Genomic DNA, 21,275 nt, shown 5'->3' on the forward strand with positions numbered 1-21,275 from the left:
TGTGTTAAGGCAGTCTAACAGTGTGGCAAACATAATAATAATAAAAAAGAATAATAACAAAGATATGCATTTAAGCATATTTGAAGATAACAGCCCTAAGGCCCATTCACTCCTAAAAAGAAAACTATAAAAACGTGTATAACAGCATCGACAACAAAGCACAATAATTGTCTGTTTATTGTTAGTGACACTTTCGATGCAATTATTAATTATTTTTCATTATTTTAACACAAAATAAAAAAGTAAAATTAAAAATAGGGGGAAAACTAAAGAAAGAAAAACAAACGGAAACAAATAGATCACCAAGTTGGCATTTCTTCTGCTTGCGCTAAACCAGGATGGATTCTGATTGGCTGTCAGTGAATCTATTGTTCAATAGCGTGAAAACATTCATTTGCCGCAGCAGAATGAACCACCAACTTATCCAGCATATGTTTTATTTGTGACATATGTGACATATTTATGTATCAAATATTTTATTTGCATGATGAATATGTTATAATGGCAAGAGGAAAACACTAAACTTTGGTTGAGCAATAATATTATTTGGCGGGGCGGGAGTGAAGGGGAAGCTTTACCCAGAATACAGTTTTATTGTGCTATAAAGAAAATAACATGTAAAATAACCTAAAACCAATTTAGCCAGGTCATCAACAAATATACTGCCTATACAGTATACCAAAACAATTACGAAATTACTGATATTCTATGTACAGTTGTAGTTAGAATTATTAGCCCCCCTGTTTATTTTTTCCCCAATTTCTGTTTAACTGAGAGATTTTTTTCTTTCTTACTTCTAACTTAATAACTCATTTCTAATAACTGATTTATTATCTTTGCCATGATGACAGAAAATAATATTTGACTAGATATTTTTAAGACTCTTCTATACAGCTTTAGGTGACATTTAAAGACTTAACTAGGCAGGTTAGGGTAATTAGGCAAGTTATTGTATAATGATGGTTTGTTCTGTAGATTATCAAAAAAATATAGCTTAAAGGGGTAATAAAATTGACCTTATAACGGTGTTTAAAAAAATTTAAACTGCTTTTATTCTAGGTGAAATATAACAAATAAGACTTTCTCTAGTAGAAAAAATATTATCAGACATACTGTGAAAATTTCCTTGCACTGTTAAACATCATTTGGGAAATATTTTTAAAAGAAAATTCATTTCAAAGGGGCTTTAATAATTCTGACTTCAACTGTACATTGAGGCATTAAGAACACTAGTTTATCTAAAGAAAATAAAAGAAACTAATGCAGTTTCTGACATGCCAGGTTTATTACACTATAATAAATTTGCTGAATCAAATTAAATGTACTATTTAAGTAAGCCATTTCAACTTACATCAATTCAAATGACTTAAAATATCTAGTCAAAATTAGTTTAACTTACAGATTATGTTATATTTGAAACCTCATCCACTTATTAAACTAAGTCAAAGTAAAAAAAACGTGTTATCGTGACTTTAATATATATATTTTTTGTTTTAACGATTAGATTAGAAACCAGGGAAGAGAAACAAATATAATAATGAAAAAATGAAAAAAAAAAAAAACATTCCACTTTAACAGATGTATAAAGCACGCATAATATTAAATCATGTAAACCGATTAAAAGCTCAAACACTCGATACACGCAGACTTAAAGTTTAGCAAAAACACTGCACAATCTCTCTCTATTTACCAAGACACCACTGGCCAGAGAAAAAGACTGAAGATCTCTAATGTTGTTTTGCTCTGAACCTTTAATCATTAATGCTTAATGCATTTACAATCATGCTTTAGCTTACAGTAAACTAGATAAAGAGCAAGTCACTACTAAACATCTTAAGTGTTTGTTCCCTAAATATAGCTGAGACAGTAGGACTCTCCTCCAGCAGCTGAATGCACTCTCTTTATGCCAGCACCCAAAAAGAGTTGAAAATAATCCTGAATCAGTCAGATCAGGTGAAAATTGGTGTTTTATAAGAGCTCTGGAGGGCAGTTTCCAGCTCTCCTCATGTTTAGCTGGCCACCGTGACTCTTTTCTGAAAAATCATCACAGATTAGCAGAAATGTCCATTATTTGAGAGGCAGATAAGGTGCCAGGGGCTTGCTGAATGCTGGTGTCCCTCAGATAGGCCACAATCTCCCTGCTATCTGTTAACGTGACTCAAGCAGCCACAAACAACCCCCTGTCCCACCCTAACTGGAGTCTGTCTCCAATAGACCTTTCACATCCAGATGAGGAGCTCAGGTTCATTATTCACAGCTCACATGGGGATATGAGAACAGACACCCAACCTGGTTCACTATAGTAATTCTGTACACTGTAATCCATCAACAACAAATGAGAACATTAAGATTTTTAATCATTTCTCAGCAAAATGGACAAGATACAGTGCCCAGCATAATTGAGTACGTCCCATTTGGAAAATGAATATTTGTATCCATTTCTTAGTGAATTTAGCCAATGTATTTTGGTGCATTTAAACAAAACAGATTTATTAAACAGATATGTTTATTAAAAATATATTTTAGTCACCAAACATATTTAGAAATTAAAATGTTAATACAATTAAATTCAAGCTAAATATAAGCAAAAAAAATTACAACCTACAAAAATTCAACAAATTTTTTCAATCGTTTTGCTTCTCTTGATTTTTCCTCTTTTAAAAATTTGTATTTAATATTTTTATATAATCTATAAATTTGGGTGTACTAGTTTTCAGACCGTTATCGTAAGTTATTTTGTTAGATAAGCTCCAGATTTGGCTTCAGTACTGACTAATCTAATGTATATGCACAAATATAATATTGTATAGCTTTCTATTAAAAATATGAATTTAAGAGAGAGATCTGTGAGGGGTGTACTTATATATGCTGAGCACTGTATATTGGTGTATTTTTACAAAAGTTTTTTTTACACTTATTAACATGAGTGAGGTCACCTTAAAAAGAAATTACATTGTAAAACAAATAAATCTAATATTATGTATGTTTATCACAATTGTATTTTATCTTTTCTGCAGACGCATTTTCATTGGTTTGTACTTATGATCCTAAATTATTATTTGGTAATGATATTTTCAGTTTTCTTTTGTCTTTGGTTAGACTAATCTAATGTAAAACCAATAAAGCAGATCTGCAAGTGTTTTGGTTGTACACTGTAAAAAAATATATATATCCATAAAATATCCATAATTTGTGATTCATGTTTTTATTTTCCCTGTTAATTTATGTTTTTAAATTGCATTATTGGACCTTGATCAAAGAATGGCAAAATATTTATTGATGTAATTTTACAAAACATTTTTTTATTTACACTTATTAACATACAGTTGATGTCAGAATTATTAGCCATCCCCCCCCGCCCCCTCTTAGAATTTTTTTTCTTTTTTAAATATTTCCTAAATGATGTTTAACAGAGGAAGAAAATTTTCACAGTATGTCTGATCATATTTTTTCTTCTGGAGAAAGTCTTATTTGTTTTATTTCGGCTAGAATAAAAGCTGTTTTAATAAAAAAAAATAATAATAATTTAAAGGTCATAATTATTAGCCCCTTTAAGCTATATTATTTTCGATAGTCTACAGAACAAATTATCGTTATACAATAACTTGCCTAATTACCCTAACCTGCCTAGTTAACCTAATTAACCTAGTTAATCCTTTAAATGTCACTTTAAGCTGTAGAAGTGTCTTGAAAAATATCTAGTCAAATATTATTTACTGTCATCATGGCAAAGATAAAATAATCAGTTATTAGAAATGAGTTATTAAAACTATTATGTGCAGAAATGTGTTGGAAAAACTGCCCTCTGTTAAACAGAAATTGAGGGGAAAAAAATAAACAAGGGGGCTAATAATTCTGACTACAACTGTATGTGAGGTCACCTTACATCATAAAGATATCAAAATAATAAAATGTAATAATCAATTTCAATTTTCTGTAAAAGGCATTACAATACAAATTAAATCTAATATGATGCATGTTAATCACAATTGGTTAATCACCTTTGATTACTGACTAATCTAATGTAAAACCAAGAAAGCAGATCTGACATCCCAATTTCTCATTTTATAGGATCAACAAAGTATTATATTTAACATTTATAAATAAAATTATCACCAGAAACAAAATGGCTAAACAACAAATTGCATGTTAAATTTTGAAGTAGAAAGAATTCATTTATATTTTGGCTAGTGTACACTGTAAAAAATATCCACAAATGATCAGTTTTCAGTATTTGATTCATGTTTTTATTTAGCCTATTTATTTATAACTTTGAATTGCATTACGGGACCTCAATCTTTTTTCCAACAACTTTTAACCCTGAAAAGTTGAAAAGGGACTTTTATTAACATTTTTAATATTTTAAAGTGATTTATTGTCCGAGTTGGTGTTGTATATTACGCTACAAAAACCTTGCAATAAATTGCCAGCACATTTTCTGTTATTTTCCAGACTTATTTCTCTACATATTATTTCATATCCATTATATGATTTCAAATGTCAATAACAGTCACTTTTTAAAACTGTAGAGTTGAATTTTCAACATCAGAAGTTGACAGAGCAGAGATCAAAATCCAATAATGCAATTCACTACTGTAAATAAATGGAAAACACTTGTGAATCTTAAAATACAGAAGCTGTTAATGAACATATTTTACAGTGTGATCTATAAACTGGCAACTGTGTGTGAGATAAATTGTAAAAATCATAAAAATCCATCTTAAGAAAGCCACGCACACATATTATAAATACAGAACTTGCCTTTATATTAAATATTTAACACAAACACATTTTTCCTATTTTGGAGTGTCATTTGCAAATGTATTACACTGAAATAGTGTTGCATGCAAAACTGTTGTAAACAATTTATTTGTGTTGAAATTTTTAATCAAATTAAATTGAGCAATGTTCAACTTAATTGTTTTGTTTAAATTCAGCCCAAATAAATCGTTTACAACCACTTAATGTAAAATAATTGAGTAAATCCAAGGAATCATCTTTGAATAATTTTTTTCAGTGTACAGTAGTTAATTTCATTCTATTTATTTTATTGTAAAATAAGTGACTTAACTGCACTGGAAACTGGTGTACAAACTATTATAATGCACTTTTTTTTTTAAACAGGACGTTTAGAAGCAGAAATGTCATGATAGAAATAATCTAAAATAATGTTATAATAAATATATGTTATTATAATAATACAATTTTATATAAACAGTAAAATGTTTGAAAACTCCACTTAATGTTTTTAAAATAATAAAATAAACATAACATGTATATTTGTTGGGTGGGGATATTTATTCTGGTAGAATTTCAAGTGTTTTGGAGGGTGGATGAGTTTGGGTGTGGAGTCACACACACACGCACACACACACTTGCATAAGTGCGAGTCTTGGTGCTGTTCAGGGTCTGATACAGGGAATGAATCTTATTGGTCGGTGGGCTGAAGGGCACATGCATGATAAGGACGGCACAGCCTTTGTGTGTCATCATATGCAAATGAGCAGGGAGCATTAAAACTCTCGAGCGAGGAGTCAACGTTTACGATCACTTCACAGCATGGAGACAACAGACATGTGAAAACAAAAGTGTTAAGACGCGTAAAGGTGACAGATGTAGGCAATTAAACCGCTCTTCAACACTTCCTGCTGGACGACTGAAGACGCACATCTAAAGGTGAGTGTGGTGACTATGAACTACGGGATGGCAGATGCTCTTCCTCATCTGACGAAGAGTCCAACGTGATTTTGTGAAGAATTCAGGAGAAAACTTCTTCAGGAAGAATCTTCTTCTTCAATTTAGAGCATATTGATCACTAATAAGGGTGTTTCTGAAACTCCTGACAGTGGTCAAATGTGATTTTACATTCCTTTTTTTCTGTTATGAATGTTTTTTGATTGATTGTCAACAAAAAGTCTTGATTGTTTCAATCTTGCTCCCTAGACAGGATATCATCGTATACTGTAAGTTCATTATTGAGACACTACAGTATAGATGATGTACTATCCAGGGGGTCAACAAGCCTCTGACGGTTTCCTGTGGACAAACACAAACGCTGTGACAGAGAGAGGCGGCGAAACCGTTACCATTACTGAGTTTAGTAATGGTAAGGGTTCTGTTGCCTTTTCTCAACAAACATCTGGATGCGAGAGGACGAAGAACATCTCAAGTGAAAAAGAAAACTTCTGATGTATTAAACTAATTTATTAACTTTTAATCTAAAGCACTGATAGCCTATAAATGTGTTATTTTGCATACTTTTAATAAATGCCACTGAATATGAAATTAGTCTGCTTGTTTTAATTTATTTTCTACAATTCTGTATATGATCCACTTTTGATCATCACTATTACACAAAAGGTCCACTGAGGTTGCTTATTTGTAAGTCAAAGACAAGATGAATGAGCATCTTTAATGATCTCAGAATTAACTGTTGCCGCCAAATTAAATAAGATTAAAGGCCAGTAAGGAGTTAAAGGCCAAAAAGAAAAAACAAGAGCTCTCTCATTGCTTTAGGTCAGCTCTAGGTTTAAGTGTAAGATTCATCATGGAGTTCTGGGCAGAAATAGGAAATAAATGCATCTTATCCCCATTTTAAAGCCCATTTTAGCAGTAGGTTAGATGAATTGTACCTTACACTCTCAGAAATAAAGGTACAGGAGCTGTCACTGGGGCAGTACCTTTTCAAAGGACATATATTTGTACCCAAAGAGTCCACAGTGGTACCTCAAAAGTGCATATTAGTGCAAAAATGTACCTAAAAAGTACCTTTGAGGTGCCATTATGGACCTGTATATATGAAAGTGCAGGCAGTGGAACTTTAAATGTCTTTTTCCACATTTTTCAAAAGAACTGACAGAACAAACTAAATAAACCGTCTACATTTATTATTATTTCATGAAAAAAAAATTTTTATTAGTTGTGTAATTATCAAAAACACCTACACACACTACTGCTCAAACATTTCGACTTAGCAACTTAAATGTATATCTTAAAGAAATGAACCCTTTTTTAATCTGATGCATTACTTTGCTCAAAAGTGACAGTAAAGAAGTGACATTTACATTTTAAATTCATCAAAAAGTGGAGGAATAACTATATAGTTCACAAAAAGAAATAGAAATATTAAGCCGTATAACTGTAATATTAAGAAATGTTTGCAGAACAGCATATAAGAATGATTTCACACTGAAGACTGGAGAGTAATGATGCTGAAAATTCAGCTTTGACAAGACAGGAATAAATGATATTTTAATATACATTAAATGGTAATAATAAAGGTTTAGAATTGTACCGACTCCACATGTTTAAACAACAGTGTGCCATAAAGCAAGCAATTTAGACTTACAGTAAACGCTTAAGTTCAGTGACTACATGAGTTGATCTGTATGTGTCTGATTATCACTAAATCTTCTGCTGTGTGTAGATAAAGTACCCAGAACTTTTCCACGATACACAGTCCAGCATCATGAGAACTTGATCTAATTTGACTTTATTACTCAAAACATTTACTACTGTCTGAAAGTGATGCAATAATTGACGCAAGTAAAGAAACTATTATTAAAGACACAATTACATACTATCTATAAAGAGCTTTAGTAAGCAGCGTGTAGTCACAGTTTAGCAGGATTCAGCAAACAACATTTGTCCAGCTTAGCTTTTTGTCCTTTGAACAGACTTGCATATTAGAGCTGGGGTCAGGCCTGTAGTCGACTGATTTCAGGTCAGTGTATTAATATTACGCAAGAAATTCAGTGAAACAGCAGGCCTCAGTAGCAGATAACAGCCTGAGCACTGAAGACACTGAATACTGATGATGTAAAAATGGAGAGAAAGTGAGGCTGTGCTCACTGTGTGCAGAACTACATGATTTCTGAATCACTATCAATCAAAAGCAGTGAGATATAAAACTGCATAGGCAGATGGTATTGCAGTATTGTTAAACCAATGACAGTCTTGCAACTAAAGTTATACAGAAAAGCATGTTATATGCCAGACGTTTATTTTATTTGAGAGAGTCTGTTGATATCAGACAAAAGTAGAGAGATTTTGAGGTCTTGTCCATTTCTTCACTCTTAAATAACTCTTATTTTTGTCTTTCTGTATGCATCAGGCTCTGACCTCCGTCATCTGAAGAGTTAACATCACTTCCTCAACTTCACCGAGATTTTTAAGCGCACATCACACAAGAAAATCTTCATCAGGTCATTTCCAGCTTCCTGGGTTATTCTGGTTATCAGCTGACCTCCAGGACCGATAACCATTTTCTGCAGGAAGGAAAAATAAGGTTGTATTTTATAGTGAAGTATCATAATGTCCACTTAGTGAGAAAAAAAATGTTTTTAAATAAACGAATGTTTCCTTGGGATATAAACAGGAGAGACGAGCATTATAAAACAGAGAGCTCACCATATGGGTTTCCTTTTGCACATACAGTTTGATGGATATATCGAGCACCCCATCCTCAGACTGCTTCCAGATTTCAATTTCCTGGAAAAAAAAAGAAAGAAAGAAAGAAAGAAAGAAAGAAAGATCATAAGTGAAACACCGTGGCATTTAGGAATAAATAATATGATTAATTTTGGTACAGAAAGTCCCAATAAAAATAATAGAAGGAGAGTCATACGGGGTAAAATATATATACTGATGCAGTTTCAATGGTTTGGAAAAGAGCATTTGTGCATTCAGACGAGAAGAGGACAGCACAATAATGAGTAAATAAGAATAGTTCTAGTAAACATAATTATAATTAAGTTATATAGTTAAATATATAACAAAAAAATAGTTGAAAGGATTAAGAGTATGGCTGTCTATATGTAATAAAGCACACATTAAAACAGTAAAACACTGTGATATGTTGTCACAATATTATTTTCTTATAATAATACATTATCCTTATTCACAAATTATTCAGTTAGTATTACAATTTAATATACATGTTTTAAAAATGTAATTCTTGTTACATCAAAGCTCAACTTTCAGCAACATTACTGCAGTCTTCAGTCACCTGATCCTTCAGAAATCACTCAAATATGCTGATTTCATCTTAAATTTGGTTGCACTTTATTTTAATGCGCTCATGACTTTTAATTTAACTACTGAGTAATATTAATTAATTAAATGTACTTGTTATATAGTAAGAGGTAAAATGCAGGTTATATTTAGGGTTAGTTGCATGTAATTATGCATAATTAATTGTAAATAAAAGGAAGATTTCTAACAAGGACACCTTAAAGAAAAGTGTTACCAAACTGTCTTATTTCTTTCTTATTAATGTTGAAAAGTTGCAATGATGATATATTTGAGCAAACAAAATATGTTAGGATTCATAATAATTATTCTGTTCAACAGAAAGACACTTATTTGAAACGGTAATATTTTGTTACATATTTATAACAGTCTTCAATGTCTGAATCCTTGTTTAATGAAAGTAAAAATCTGGGGAAAATCATGACTATGAATGGCAGTGTGTGTTGACAGATAGGTCAAAAATGATTATAACCCACCTGTGTCATAGTGTACGGCACCTCCTTAGGGAGATTCTGCAGTAGTTTCTCTCTGATGGTATTGAAGCACACGTCCTCAGGACTCTGATCTGTCAGGACCTCACTGTGGTACTGCCACTGGCAAGGCTTTGCAGCTACGAACAAGTACCTCTTTTGCACATTTAAACACAGGCAAATTAAAGATGAGCAGCAGAACACTTGACATTAAAGTGTCAATTGAACTTTTCCAATCACGTGACCTGTGCTATGACCTGTTGGGCAAAAAAGCACCTTACACTGAGATCTCCATAGAAATGCAGCATAGGCTGTTCAGATTTCCTTTTGTTTCATGTGACAAATATTTAGATCTCATCAACATAGCAAAAAGATAGAAACTGTATTTTGTGCTATAAATAGAATAGAAAATTTGTGATCCATATACAACATCTGCTGCCATATTTCAGTCATTAAAAATCGTCAGGTCCCTGCCAAAGCTCCAATTCAGAGATATTTACAGTGCTCAGCATAATTGAGTACGCCCCTTTTCGAAAATGAATATTTGTATCCATTTCTCAGTGAATATAGGAAATGTATTTTTGTGCATTTAAACAAAGCAGATTTATTAAACAGATATATTTATTACAATAACATTTTAGTCACCAAACATATTTAGAAACCGAAAGATAATATAATTCAAAATAAATATCACTAAATAAATGACAACCTACAAAATATCAAATTATTTTTTCAATCGTTTTGCTTCTCTTGATTCTTCCTCTTTTTTAAAATTTGTATGCATGTAATATTTTTCTCTAACATCTAAATTTGTGTGTACTAGTTTTCAGACCATTATCGTAAGTTATTTTGTTAGATAAGCTCCAGATTTGGCTTCAGTACTGGCTAATCTAATGTATATGCACAAATATAATATTGTATAGCTTCCTATTAAATGAATTTAAAAGAGAGATCTGTGAGGGGTGTACTTATACTGTATATGTTGAGCACTGTATATTTTTATACTGGTGAGAACACCTCAGCCATTCAATCATTGAAGACGGCAGTGTTGAACATAAGTGTCTGTTTTATATTTGGTATCGGATTCTTTTGCTTAGATTAATATTTGTTGTTAAGGAGAACTGATCACTTGAACTGATTATTTGATCACTTCTGCTTTTATACTTTGCATTTTAATTTAGTTTACTTAAAGGTAAATTATTTATTCTCATTCATGTGCTTTAAACCTTTATGCTCTTCTTCTTCTGTTGAACACAAAAGAAGATATTTTGTAGAATGATTGTTGCTCAGACTCATCAATTTCCATAGCAGAAAAAATAATACTATGGAATTCAATGGACTCCAGCATTTTTCAAAACATATTTTGTGCTCAACAGAAGGAACTTAATTAGGTTTTGAACAAGTAAAGGTTCAGTAAATGATAATAGAAGTGTCATTATTGGACGAACTATCCCTTTAACTGCAAATTAGAATAGAAACAGTGTACAAAAGTTCTGACAGATTTAGACTGTTTAGATCAGGATGGTTCAGTCAATAATGCTGCTATTTGGCACAAATTTTGCCTTGCTGGTTTTCTTTCTCTGAGGCATGTCTCCTTGTTAGTTAGTATATATTACACAAAGGCATGGGACGATAACCGGTTTCAAGGTTTACCACGGTTTGGGAAAGTCAAGGTATTAATACTGCTAAAATGTTCTGTTATACCATTCCCAAGGTATATGTAAAGTTTTTGTAATGCATTTTTATGTGTTACGAAATCAGTGTTTTTGAAACTAATGAAGAGAGCAGAAGTCAATGATTTAGTTGAATTATTTAGCCTGACATGTTTACAGCTCCAAAATATTTTAAATGTTTCCTAAAATAAAATAAATTGTGTTCAATAGGGAAAAAGATTTTTTTGTTTTGTTTTACCCAGACATTTAAAAAGTACTTATTTTAGAGCAGTAATAACAATACTGTGATACCACAGTATTTTTATCCAAGGTTATCGTACCGTCAGAAACTTCCAACATCCCAAGCCTAATTCCACAACAACTATCCAGCATTTTGGCTAAAAACTAAATCACCTATGATTTGGTGGAAAACGAAAGATAGCGTTGCTTTACCCACCAGGGGGCCGTTTCCCTAATGCTGTGATGTCACGTGAAAGCTATCAATTGTTTATTGTACATGCAAAAGCTAAAAAAGGTCAAAAAGCCGATACCTTTAATGTTTCCACATCTTCCTGGTCAATAGAACTAAGCATGAAAACGTCTTTGAAATGTGGCCACCCTCCGCGGCTCTTCAGGGCCTTCAGCTTGTCCTCATGATCCACCTCGTCCTCCAGGCTCTCAGAAGGGTTTTTTTCTTGAAGTCTGCTGTTGGCTCCGGATGCTGCTTTCCGTAGTGGTTTTAATGCACCGTGCATTCTGATCTTCTTTCCATTCACCATGCCTTCTGTCAGCTGTGCCGTGATGTCCAGCAATAGCGCTTTGTTCTTCAGTAAGTCCACCTGTGCTTTCAAAGTCAATACTTTAGAATATGATGTTGTTATATCGCATTTAAAGTACAAATGAAATCAAAACTAACCATATGATTTTGTTAGATCACATTGCTGGTTTTGTGGTGGACAATTCATCTGCGCATGTCATTAAGAAAAAAAAAAGTTTGCCCTTTTAATCTTTCATTGAAATCTGAAAATGCACTTCCTGAAAATGCACTTTCCACTGTTTTCAGTCGAATTCTCAGATTACGTGATTTTGAAGTACTGGGCATTGCTAAGATATTCAACCACGCTGGTTCAACTATCAGTTTCGACAACAAACAGAAACGGTGAGCAGGAGGAGTCTGTTAGGTTGTAATATGTTTTCAATCAACTACTGGATTGGTCTGAAGTATTTTGTTCAGTTCATTGAAGCAGGTATACGTATCTTTCTCGCCTCCAGAACTTTTTTTTTACCGAAGTGAGTCACATACTTTTGTGTACTGTTGATGCAGTTTTTTGGCATTGCACGGCACTGTTTTATGAAGCGATTGAAGCTCATGTCTAGCATACTCTCACTGAACACTTTGTAAATTTCTGTGTTTTTGTGGAATTTGCATAGTTTTTCTGCTATTTGTTTATCGGACCAAATGTCGATGAGGCTTTTAAACTCTACTGTGCTCCAGGTTAATCCTCGGTTCATTTTTACGTAGGCTATTAGCAAAACAAGCTAACTTACACGAAACGTACATATTAGGGCTGCATGATATTGAAAAAATCTAGCATTGCGATATTTTTTTATTCTGCGATGTACATTGCGATATGGAAACAATGTCACTAGATGAGTTGCATAACTATTTGGAAAGAACTTAGAATTTTCAATTGATTGGGAAGATTCCGTAGGGGAGTGTGTAAAATATAATAAACAGTCTACAAGCATAAAGAAATTCAATAAAGAAAAATATGCAAATGTAATAATCAGCAATTTAATTTTTTTTTATTCAGGTATACTGTATTTGAATAATCAAATGTAAAATATTATTGGATCGTCTTTGTTTTATAAGCAATTCAATAAAATTAATCATTCTTGATTTATTTTAAGTAAAAAAAAAAGAGCCCAATTTCTTATGCCTGAATGCTGTTAAAACCTTCACACACTCACAGGCCTCAAAAAACTTGTGAAATGATACATTTTAATCCAGACTCAACATTGCACATACTTGCAATGTGCCTATAGGTTGTTTTCACATGATGACATGCAAAATTTAGATGGAGGGCAGGAAGTGATTCTTCTGCATAGGAATCGCTATCAGAACATCAAAATGCTTCTGTTTCATGTTGTTTATAATTGTTTAAATCGGCCAAAATAAGGCATGCTGAAACCCTTTTATAAACTTTCAAAAGATTTTGCTCATAAAGGTGGGAAAGTTAAAAAAAAAATGGCTGAAAAACAGAAGGCGGCATGTAATAAACATTTATTCAGTACATCCATGAGTACTAGGCTTGGGCGGTAATACAGTAATATGGTATACTGTAGGATCTAAAAATAGCAACGTTGTCATTTTCAATACTGTTATACCGTCATAAAAAAACAATGCACATATATAAGAGACCAATATTAAATGTTATTTATTTAATGCCTACAAATGCGTATGCGTGATTGTCAACACGGGACAGTGAGGAGAAGAGAGACAGAGGTGAGGTAAGATGGCTAGTCACGCAACAAGTGACCTGGTGTCGAAAAAGAACACAACCTCTGCAGTTTGGCAGTACTTCGGGTTTCAACCAAACGAGAAGAGAGACGTGGTAAATACAAACTAGAGGTCTGCATTCCCGCTGTGTACTGCGGGAGCCACGGGATCCGACCAGATTTCTTGCAGTGTGGGAATAAATTTCAGAATTAAGCGCGGGAGCGGTCGGTAACTCTGTGTAATTTAAACGGGAGCGGGCGGTCTAACAATATCGCTCCAGAGCGAGCGAGCATGCGCGCATCCACACGGATGAATTATCCAGTTTAAAAAAAGATTGTACACAGTAGGCTTGGGCGGTATCCAAATTTTGATACCGTCAAACCTCCTCCCTATTTTACCTCAGTATACGGTAACACCGTGCACCAAACTGTTGGCGACGCTGTCTGAGCCTTACACCATAATTTTTTTTGTATTATGCACGGTAATACCGTATACCGAGGTAAAATAGGGAGGAGGTTTGACAGCATCAAAATTTGAATGCCGCCCACGCCTACTGTGTACAAACTTTTTTAAACTGGATAATTCATTTGACTGCACCAATAGATTATATACAAAAAATATATAAAAATCAGATACAAACACCCAGAAAAATATAAATACCATACCCTGCTATGTAATCGCTGTAATGAAATCTTGTTTTGCAATAATCTATGTCTTCACTAGCGTTTTGGTGGAACAAACAATTGTAATGTTAACGTCTATAAGCGCAGAAGCAGTGAATGTTTGTTCACTGACCGAACACAAAAGAAATGCCACCCTTGCGACTAACCTAGACGGTTATTATTGTGGAGCACTTTTGCCCCATAATTTTTTTAAAATATTAAAGTAAACTAGACTATGCGTCCACACTTTTGTATGCTTTCATGTTATCTCGTGATGTCTGGAAGATATCCACATGGGGAAAAAACTACAGCAATTTATCATAAACACGTTTTTGAACCACATAGTGAAGTGTCTAATGTGAACACAAATCTTTGCTGATGAATGCTACAGAATACTGTAGCATAGTAGACTGATAAACTGTAATAAATACTGTAACGTTAGTGTTTTGTGATGATGCATTGATGGTGTATAATTATAGCCTAGAAAACTGAAGCCTCTTGAATAATTTGTTTATTGCTACAGTTGTGTCGTACCACACCAACAATATAATTACTACGACAGATTAATTCAAGTAATTATCTATGGTATGCTTCCAAAAACTTAAGTATTTACTATAGTATTTTTTCATGTATCGTAATAGCTTATACAGCATCTACCAACTTGATGACAGGCAAATATATTTTAGTTCAGCAGAAAACTCGCCTTCTTCATGATGTAAGGATCATGCCCAACATATGTGGTTATTTTCTTTTCATATCTCCTTTGAAATATGGTATTAATCCCAAAAATATGGACTTTCCTCTATGTCTCCTAGTTAGTTTTTTACTTCCTGCCCTCCATCTGAATTTTGTGCGTCACCTGAACCACGTCATTAAACAACCTACTGTGAACTATCACATTGCGATATCGATGCTAAAACAATATACTGTGCAGCCCTATCACACTGTGCAGTACCTATCACAAATTGCGACATAAGCTTCTTTGTTGGTTCGTTGGAGCGGATTGCTTTCTTACTACAATCAAACTGCTCCGTAGTTCATTTCAATCAAGTCGAGACCACTTCATTCAGGCGGTATTGAACCGATGACTTGGGCGCGGATTCAAGCATGATTGTCTTGTTCACACATGCCCAAACAAACCGCACTAAGGGGGCAAATGCGGGCAAATATTCAGTTTCTCTCGGAACTGCGTCACAATACGAGGGAAAAAAACGGTTGCAGCTTCCAGTTCATGTGGACTTTAAAGAGATGGTTCACACAAAAATTGTAATTCTGTCATCATTTACTCATCCTTCACTTGTTCCAAATCACTCCGAGTTTCTTCTATTGGACACAAAAGTAGATATTTTGAAAACTTTGGGAAACCTGTAACCATTGACTTTCATAGTATTTTTGTTGTTGGTTCTACTTTGGATGTCAATAATTGCTGGTTTCTAACATTCTTCAAAATATCTTCTTTTGCATTCAACAGAAGAAAGAAAAATCAAACAGGCGTGAGAACCACTTAACAGTGAGTAAATAATGACAGAATTTTCATTCATGGGTGAACTATCTCTTTAAGGCCCCTAAATCACTGACAGAGTTTGACAGGAAGAGTTATTCCTGTGATAGTAACGGCAGCAGAAACACAGCCCTCTTTCTCTCTCTCTCTGTCAAATGAGAGATGGGATATCTAAAGAAAAGAGATGGTAATTTCCTCCATATATAAATCCTGTGGTTTGGACTGGGACAAATCAATACAAATGACACAGCTAATACCTTATTGAGGACAAGGACGGCAGGGACATCAGGATTCAGGGCCAGGCACTTCAGCACCTCATAGCTCAGCTTACTGCGGGTCCATTTATCAGACACGTCAACTAACACCACCACTGCAAATGCACAGGAAAAAATGAAGAAAATGGTGATGCAGCACATCATACAGAGCAATTCCACAGATATTATCATCCTTTTTGGCTAACCTTTTCACCCAACATTAAGATTTCGGTCATCTGAATCACAAGATGTGAAAGGACACATTACTATTTACCCCTTGTGTTTTAATCCATTAGTTTTTTTCACTTTTATGATTTCTTTGATGAGAGAGCAAGTGTATATGCACCAGCTTTTTCATATTTTTAGATGTAATATGGCAAAATTAGCTAACCAGACTTACATATAAAGGGAAAAGACTAGTTATCAGAACATTTTCTGTTCCTCACTACTTTCAACTACTTCAGAATAAAGTTTAATTTCAAGCATTTGTTGAGAAATGAGGGACACTAAAACACAGTAGCCTATTTTACGTTATTTCTGAATGAAATCATAAAATGGGATAAATAAACAAGTGAGAACTCTACATCAATGTGACTTTGTGATTTTTTTTTCTCTCAACAATGCAATTTTGACAGTTTGTTGAGTCAAATAGACAGGCACAGCTTCCAAAAGGAAAATAATGTTAATATAATCAAATTTCAGTTATTTTAATTATGGACAGAACCATCCTCATGAAGGCTATCAGAGTCATCTTTGTGGGCCCCAGACCCTCCGATAATCTTATGGCTTCGTATTTTACAAAAGAAAAAAAAAGCAATAAAACATTTTCCTACCTAAATCAGCTTCCTTTAGTGACTTAAATGGATCCACCAGGAGCGAGTTCTCTAGCTGGTGTCTGTTAAACAAATATAACAACTATTCATCTTAGTTTTTGAGAAAACGTTTATCATCACATCCATAGCAAACCAGAAATGTTACATCAGAGTTAAAGTATGTACAATTTTCTGGTAATCAACAAACAAATGGCTTATTTACGATTATTGCATAATACAGTGAGATGGGAGATTATTCACTTCACTGGATGTCATTAGGAAACCGTCGGATTAAACATTCACCTTTTAGCTTTTATCTGTGTGGTGAGACCAGGGGTATCCAACAAAACCTGAACAAAATAAATAATATATATATAATACTTACAATTATAGACACTAACAGTATATAGAGATGCTCCCTACAGGGGCTAGACATTTATTTGGATATTCAGCATAGGATACTTACAATTTGTGTGTCATTCTCTGTCAGGACACCAACAGCACGTGATCTTGTTGTGTGCACTTTTGATGAAACCGCAAACAACTGTAAATAAATATAGAAATATCATATAAACTGGTCAGGCTACCAGATTTATTTCTCTGGCGGAACAATAAAGATTTGTAGATGAAGCCATGGTGTTTTGTGATTCAGGCAAAACAGAGTTATTACCTCTGGCTCTTGACAACAATCCACAGCCACAATAATGAGCACATTCACAACAAGTTTGTCTACAACTTTTTTACATAGGTTGCAGCCTCCAGGTTAAGCACAAGTCCTTTTTAGTTGAACAAATTGCAACATGCATCGTCACTCTCAGGTGTAACGTGAGAATTTCCACCACGTGTTAGTCATTAAGGAGAGTCTTGCTTCAGACAGTCTAACAAACATGCTCAAGATCATTTCTCAAGACTGGGAGATTTTTAGGCAATATTTCAGAATATAATGCAACATGTTTTTTTACATAACGATCATTTCGCTTTATAACACCTGAATGTATCACCAGAAGTCATGGGTAATCCATTTTTAAATATACATACATATATATTTGTATGTATGCGATTATGCAAAGTGCCAGAAGCCTTTGACTTGCTACAAACACAGTTTTAGCTCAAAAAATTTCATTGGACGGCCTGAGGCTAGGTAAATTAACAGCAAATTTATATATATATATATATATATATATATATATATATATATATATATATATATATATATATATATATATATATATATATATATATATATTCACACACACACACATACACACACACACACAATTCACTTATATTGCAATTCTGTTTTAATCTGTATGCAAACCTCATTTAAACAATTATGGTTTTATTACAAAAATGAAAATTTGATGAAAGAAAAAACATTAATAATAATATAAAAATATAAATAATAATATTTAGACACATTATGGTGACACTTCATTTTAAAGTACAATTCTCACTATTAATAAACCATTAAATAAGATAAAAGATTTTTGCTCAATCTACTAATTGACTGCTTCTTAATAGTTAGTAAGGTGAGATTAAATATATAGAATAATATTCATTATAAGTATGAGCATAATAAGCACCTTGTACATTATAATAAGCAGATAATAAGCCATAATAGATAATAGTGGGAATTGGTACTAAACCAAAGTGTTGCTGTAATTGTTATGTTAACATAATTTAAATGTTTCATCCATACTGTATATCGTCTCAATATCACCTTTCGACCCAGCAGTTGATTGGTCAGTGTGGACTTCCCTGCATTCGGTGAACCCACTATTGCCACTTTAAGAGATTTGGCATTTTCAGGTTGATCAGGATCTTTCAATAATAAGGAAAACTGTTGGGCTGGGAAGAGAAAACACACACACACACACAAAATTACCTTGACTAGTTTAAAATATCACATGTACGCATGAGGGTAAAATACCAAGAACTCTGTTTTGATGACGTTAACTTTAATACAGAGGTCTTGGGTTTAAGAGGGGCTGGAGATGTTTACCTCTGTCTGGTGAAACAGACACTGGCTGATCACAGAGTCTCTCATCGGTCACAGCAGCTCTCTTCTGCAGTCTGTCCAAAAAGACACCTTGGGACACCGTGCAGGCCGGGGTCCAGTGAAAGAGACATTTCCTCACTGTCTGTGGACGAAAAACTGAGCAACCTGTGAGCAAGAAAAAGACAAGACACAGGTAAAGCGAGAGACTGCGTGAATGACGTTGTTGTTGTTGTGGTTTGTCAATGCGTTCGGTTTCATTTCTGGTGGCGAATAATACAAGAAACGAAAAACCTGTCATCTATTATATTTAACACACAAATCAGCACGCCGACATGACATACAAAGACAGTGAACAGATTTTGTGTAATCTATAAATCACCTGATGACACACGCAGATACAGCTGCTCGTGCTCGGGGGTGGCTGTCAGATTGAGGACCGTCGAGAATCGCAGAGATCTGCGTAAAAACGTCTCGCAGCACCGCAAAGTCATCGCTGAAATCAGCTTTCTCTACACACAGTGGATGTTTATACGGTGTTTCGATTAAGTTAACCCTTGTGTAAGGTTATTGTACTCTCCATGTTTGTTTTCGCGTGTGTTGAGGGCGCAGACATGTTGCTTCAGCCGAGTGAAATTGAGGGATGAATCTATATATGTTACACACTACCGCCATCTGCTGTTCAGGCGACATAAACCGACCCCTGGTCTTCTTTGTCTTTAAAAATGATTAGTAATTTTAATACTTTCAGCCACCGCTTAAGTTAAAAGAGCAGGTTATGGGGTAGTAATATGTGTTTGACGGCCTCTGAAATATATTTTGAGGTTGTAGAGAATTGTTATTGCCGGTCTAGTATAAAACAGACAGGCGTACTGAATCAACTCTGTTGTCAGGTTTGCGGTAAACTGAGGCATTTAGGACCAGAGAGCTGAGAATATGATCCCTAATCAGAGCCCCTGGCAATGTGTGTATGTTGTTTTTATCAGCTTAGGTAAAATTATAGAGAACAGATGTGTTTTTCCATCTCCTGTCGAAATCTAGTCCACCAGGAGTAGCACAGTACGGAAAACACTTCCTCTGGAGAGAAGAAAGGATATCAGCTGGCTCACAATCTGCCAGCATATCAGCTCAGAGAAGACTCACAAAACCCACATACAGCACACAAGGAAATGAGGGTTCTAACTAAAGCAGAAATTTGTTTTATTGTGAAATGGCCATGTTAAATGGCAGAATAAGGCACACGAATCAGATACAATGTACTGTTTCAACCACAAAAACATTCAACGTTCATTAAAACTAAACATATTCTCACATGGGATTGGTCTACCACATTTTTACCCTGCAGTCAAAGAAAATTGCACAATCTTTCCATAACAGATTGTTAGAGAAAGTGGGTCATTGAAGGGACAAAATAAGGAAAGAGTTTATAATCTGACATAAAAACAATCATTCTCTAATATTTGTAATTAAAATTATTAACAGGGTATTTTGTATTTATATTATGCTGTTTTACATGAGGGTGACGTGGTGGCACAGTAGGTAGTGCTGTTGCCTCACAGCAAGAAGGTCGCTGGTTCAAGCCTCGGCTGGGTCAGTTAGTGTTTCTGTGTGGGGTTTGCGTGTTCTCCCTGCATTCGCGTGGGTTTCCTCCGGGTGCTCCGGTTTCCCCCACAGTCCAAAGACATGCGGTACAGGTGAATTGGGTAGGCTAAATTGTCCATAATGTATGTATTTGTGCGAATGAGTGTGTATGGGTTTCCCAGTGATGGGTTGCAGCTAGAAGGGCATCCGCTGTATAAGTTGGATAAGCTGGATAAGTTGGTGGCTCATTCCGCTGTGACGACCCCAGATTAATAAATGGACTAAGCCGAAAAGAAAATAAATTAATGAATGTCTTACATGAAAGCATGATGTGACATATATGATGTTAAATATATTATTTAAAAAAACAAGCATGGAGGTCCACCCCAAAATCGGAGGTGTCAGAACCTACAAAAACATAAAGATTAGGTTTTATAAATATTTTGTTAATACTTGAGCTAAATGGTTGCAGATTTGCCACAATATCATGCAGAATAATTGAGATTAACATTTTGTTCTGCAGCAGCAACCATGAAATTTAGGTGAAATTTCTCATTTTTATCCTGCCGAAACATTTATTTTCTGTATTTTCAGAATGCATTTATCCATCTATTTTAATCTTCACCATATAGTTTATTTTTTGAGGTTTTGGTAGTTTTACATTGGCCACACTCAGGCAACCATAAAATCTTTTTCAACTTCAAAACTAGGTCAACATTAGCAAACCCATTTAGATGTGCTACTACCACATTGATGTTTTTGAATAACAATCTCTTCACCACTCATTACAGCCTACATGCGTATTGTAACTTTAAGC

The 21,275-nt window shown here is 34.2% G+C and overlaps 1 protein-coding gene and 1 long non-coding RNA gene across 2 annotated transcripts; one reads left to right on the plus strand and one right to left on the minus strand.

Annotated features, from left to right (window-relative positions):
- Positions 1–5,431: 5,431 nt before the first annotated feature.
- Positions 5,432–6,285, plus strand: LOC130228550 (uncharacterized). Its single transcript, XR_008837773.1, has 2 exons — positions 5,432–5,676; positions 5,944–6,285. It is a non-coding gene; the product is annotated as an uncharacterized LOC130228550 (long non-coding RNA).
- A 657-nt stretch (positions 6,286–6,942) lies between these two features.
- eral1 (Era-like 12S mitochondrial rRNA chaperone 1) lies at positions 6,943–19,510 on the minus strand. The gene is made up of 11 exons (XM_056458214.1): positions 19,260–19,510; positions 18,884–19,045; positions 18,602–18,729; positions 17,348–17,425; positions 17,185–17,231; positions 16,903–16,964; positions 16,073–16,185; positions 11,704–11,991; positions 9,507–9,656; positions 8,410–8,490; positions 6,943–8,267 (listed from the first exon to the last, which is right to left on the minus strand). Exons 1-11 carry the CDS (start codon positions 19,369–19,371, stop codon positions 8,145–8,147), a joined length of 1,344 nt encoding a protein of 447 aa, XP_056314189.1. The 5' UTR covers positions 19,372–19,510; the 3' UTR covers positions 6,943–8,144.
- Between the last annotated feature and the right edge of the window lie 1,765 nt (positions 19,511–21,275).

Source organism: Danio aesculapii, chromosome 5 (assembly GCF_903798145.1).
Source record: "Danio aesculapii chromosome 5, fDanAes4.1, whole genome shotgun sequence".
NCBI lineage: Eukaryota > Metazoa > Chordata > Actinopteri > Cypriniformes > Danionidae > Danio > Danio aesculapii.